This window comes from Choristoneura fumiferana, chromosome 12, assembly GCF_025370935.1.
Source record: "Choristoneura fumiferana chromosome 12, NRCan_CFum_1, whole genome shotgun sequence".
NCBI lineage: Eukaryota > Metazoa > Arthropoda > Insecta > Lepidoptera > Tortricidae > Choristoneura > Choristoneura fumiferana.
In genome coordinates, this window is record NC_133483.1 from 7,182,011 (window position 1) to 7,185,839 (window position 3,829).

The 3,829-nt window shown below is 37.1% G+C and overlaps 1 protein-coding gene across 1 annotated transcript in view; it reads right to left on the minus strand.

Moving 5' to 3' along the window:
- The window catches only part of LOC141433193 (Golgi-associated PDZ and coiled-coil motif-containing protein-like), a 55,359-nt gene extending 53,029 nt beyond the window's left edge, over positions 1 to 2,330 (minus strand). Inside the window, exons 1-2 of the mRNA XM_074095116.1 lie at positions 2,221 to 2,330; positions 1,487 to 1,614 (exon numbers count right to left, since the gene is read on the minus strand). Coding sequence (XP_073951217.1) covers positions 1,487 to 1,614; positions 2,221 to 2,308 — 216 coding nt within the window. The 5' untranslated portion in view covers positions 2,309 to 2,330. The remainder of the gene's footprint in view (positions 1 to 1,486; positions 1,615 to 2,220) is intronic.
- Between the last annotated feature and the right edge of the window lie 1,499 nt (positions 2,331 to 3,829).

The following is a 3,829-nucleotide window of genomic DNA, read 5'->3' on the forward strand; positions in this document are numbered from 1 at the left end:
TTATATAAATTTTTACAATAAATTACAATGAATATAATACTGAGAACAAAGACCTCCTAATTGTCACTCCAGAGCCCGACCACCACACACTTGAGTTGAGCACCAGGACACCGCACCGAAGACATCTACACAAACATCCATATGACAGAGGTCCTAGCTGGAGGAAACCACCAACGTGAACAATAAATACTTAATAGATTTATATAAATTTTTACAATAATTGTGTATTACTGTTTTATTTATAATGATAATATAATACTTACTATACCTACACCTACCTTCCTATAAGTACATTAGTATGCCTTATCCCTTTTCTTGGTTGTTTAGGATTGTAACTTTATTTTTTTCTTAATACTTTCGCCTGGCAACATTATCGTTTATATTTGAATTAAAAAAGTAAAATCACTTGTCACTTCCTTTTTCGAACTTTGGAAAGTCTGTCTTGTCGTATGTCGGCGCATTGCCGCGCAAATTATACCGTACCTAGTTTTTGTGTTGTTGTCGTTTAAATATATTGAATTTTATGTAAACTACATGTGGACGCTCGAAGAAGGCTGATCCGTTGGAAGAAGTACTGTTTTTGCTGTATCTTAGTAGTTCTGCTGGTTAACGGTAACCTTGTTGGAGGTAAGTTCGAATGAGCCGAAGATCGAGGGAGCCTGCACCAGCTACTACAGCTAAGATCTGCACCATCATCAGCAGACGTCTCGGTGAGTGCTTCAACCACAAGTCTCAGCCTTTATCCAGTTATTTGCCACACTGTAGTTCGTATTTCTCATCCTACAGTCTACTTAATTAAACCCCAAACATTGGTATAGGCAAATAGTTGCCAGTTGGTGCATTCAAACACGATTTTTAAGTAAATCCTTAATGACCACTGATAAGGTTCATCAGTCATTAGCTCCATCTGTCGTTCATATGCCCGTGAAAGGGTTATTTAACACGGTGTGATGAATTTGGATGTATCAAAATTTACATCTCACTAAATAATTTTAAAAACTTGGCATTGTATTAGTTTCCCAACTTTTTCAGTTTATGGCACACTTACAAGCTTTGTATTTGCTCTTGCAGCAAGGGAGACTGACTGGGTAGTTGAAATAGAGTACAATAGCAAGCACTAGTCTGGTGCCACAACCGCCTAATTTTCACCAGATTAGCTGTTTCCAGGTTAACAGGGGGCTCAAGCACAAATAGATTTTAGATAGACATTATTTATATATCTTTAGTAATTACTTCTCCAACTGGTTGTCTTCAAATCTAGGGTCGAATGAGCATTTTATTAGGCAAGTATGCTCCATCATAGTTCTCATCTTTGCTTACCATCAGGCATGATTGTGGTCAAACACAAACCTATTTCTGTGTAAAAAAAAAATCTAAACTGTAACAGTGTGAATCCACTGTGCTGTGTATCATGTCCAAAAAACACATTATGTAGAAGTGCTAGTCTCGTGTTGTAGTATGCTATATTACTACACCTAGGACCTACCTCAAGTTTTGCACTGTTCTGAAATATAGTAAGAGCTTTGTGCGTGAGTTGTGCAAAACATGAGCTCAGTGTGGCGATCTTCTGCCGTGCTGCAAACACTGACTCTGACTCCTCTGAATCCAACTCCACTGAAATAAACAAACATTTAGCTTTAATATAACTTTACACATTCTTAATAATTATGTTTATTGTGAACCAGCTTTATTATTACATGTACCTATGATGCAACTTTGTTTGTAACAAAAAGTACACCTACATTTACCAGGCAATATCAATCAAACAAACACCTACAAAGAGCCACATCCTAGTGGCAATATATATTCCCTCATCAAAATTGAATGCCTAGCAAAATTTTTACTTTGTTTTATAACTGATATTTGTAATTGATTGTCTTCTTATTATTATTATTTTATTTAATTTAATCTATATTTAATAATAAATTTGAAAGGTCAATAAATAAATAAATATCATTGATAGTATAAATAAAAACTTAAAAGGCGAGCGACGTGTCTTGAAGAACACCCATGGATGAATTATTAAACTCACACACTCATCAATAACTCCTAAGAAGAACCTACAATGATAAAAGTAATCAATATTAAATATTCCGCGTTATTATTGCATAAACCTAAATCTGACACACCGTCAGATACAAAATTAAATACAATGAATGTTACTAGCGGGGAACGTAGGCTGTCCGATGGTTAATTTGTAACAGTTAACAAGATATTCACCTATAGATGTGTCCAGCTCCACACAGGCTTTATCAAATTCCTTTTCCAATATATCTAACCATCGAAAACCAATTCCGGTAGTCGCCATTTTCACAATAAACTTGTTGACAACTGACATGACATGACAGGAAATAGGACATGTCAAAATGACAAACCGCGCACGCGTGACGTGAGTCGCGTGTGTCCTAGTCCAAATTATCGTAATTCAAACAGAAGTAAACAATAAACGTCAATCAGATCATTTTCTATAAATTATAATAGGTAATCATATTGGATTCGTGGATCCAATTTATAGAGATAGAAACTATATAGTTGTAAAACGCGTATCGTATTTTTTTGCTTAAAATGCTTGAATATGGCAACAATTTCGTACTCCCTTAGGCTCGTGTTCACCAACAGATGTTTAAATTTTAAACAACTGTTTAAACCGTAAACGGCTGTTTAACAATATTATGCTGTTCACCACGCACTAACCGTTCTGTACTACCATGAGGAGAGGAGAGGAATCCTTATACAATGTCGCGAACGCGTTGTTATGTCGACCGCACGGCACTAAGTTAGGGAGCAATAATTTTGCGAAATGGTAACGGTACCCTACCTACTTCCTTTTTTAAATAATGATTTCTGAAATTATCGCGATTAATATATGAAATAACTACCTATCGAATAATTCGTTTAAGTTTGTAGTCGTATATCTATTCTAATTGAAAATAATAATGCTTAAATACATAGACAGACATATTTTAATTAGGATTAAATAAATAGGTAAGATTAACGATTACATTGATTTTAGTGTCCGACTAAAACACGATTTTTAGCCGTAATGAATGAGCCCGTCTTTATTTAGGCTTTATTTACCGAAAAACAGCATGACATTAATATAGTGACAGTATGCAATAGACACTGTAGGTATTTAGTTTTAATACTACATTCTTCCCGGCGTATAAAAGTCTTGCAGATAAGTAGGAGGCCTTCGGGCCCGCTCAGAACGTCGCGGGGGGGTCGCCGGGTCGCTAGGCGGCGGTGCAGGGACATCCGAAGCTGGTAGTTCTTGCGGTAGCTCGTCCTGCCCTTCAGGCTCTGCCTGTTGTTCCGCCTGATCTACTTCTATTATGTCGCTTTCCCTGTGGGTGCGAGATGACGGTTTGAAACTGTTAACTCTCTACCATTTGGTAATCGTACAGAAGTATAGAATGGGTTCGCTTCCAAGATATCCACTTCTTCCACCAGAGGATCGTATTTACTAGTACGATTGATTTTTTTAGCAATCCTTTTCTAGAATGTTGCAGCCAAGATGGCATGGACTGCCCGAAAGATGAGCGACGTGGATGATTAAATATACGTTCATGGGGTGTGGTGTTTGTTGCTGTGCAGAGCAACGATCGAATGCTATGAAGTGCTTGTGTCATTACTTCTTCCCACATAGATAAAGGTAGATTTTTGGTTTTCAGAGCCAGGCGAATGGTTTGCCAAAGAATGCCATTTTGTCTCTCAACTTGACCATTACCCTGAGGGTTATAGGGTGAAGATCGACTGGTAGTGACGCCTTTTGAGTGTAGAAAGTCTTTAAATTCTTTGGACATAAATGCAGCACCTTGATCTGTGTGCA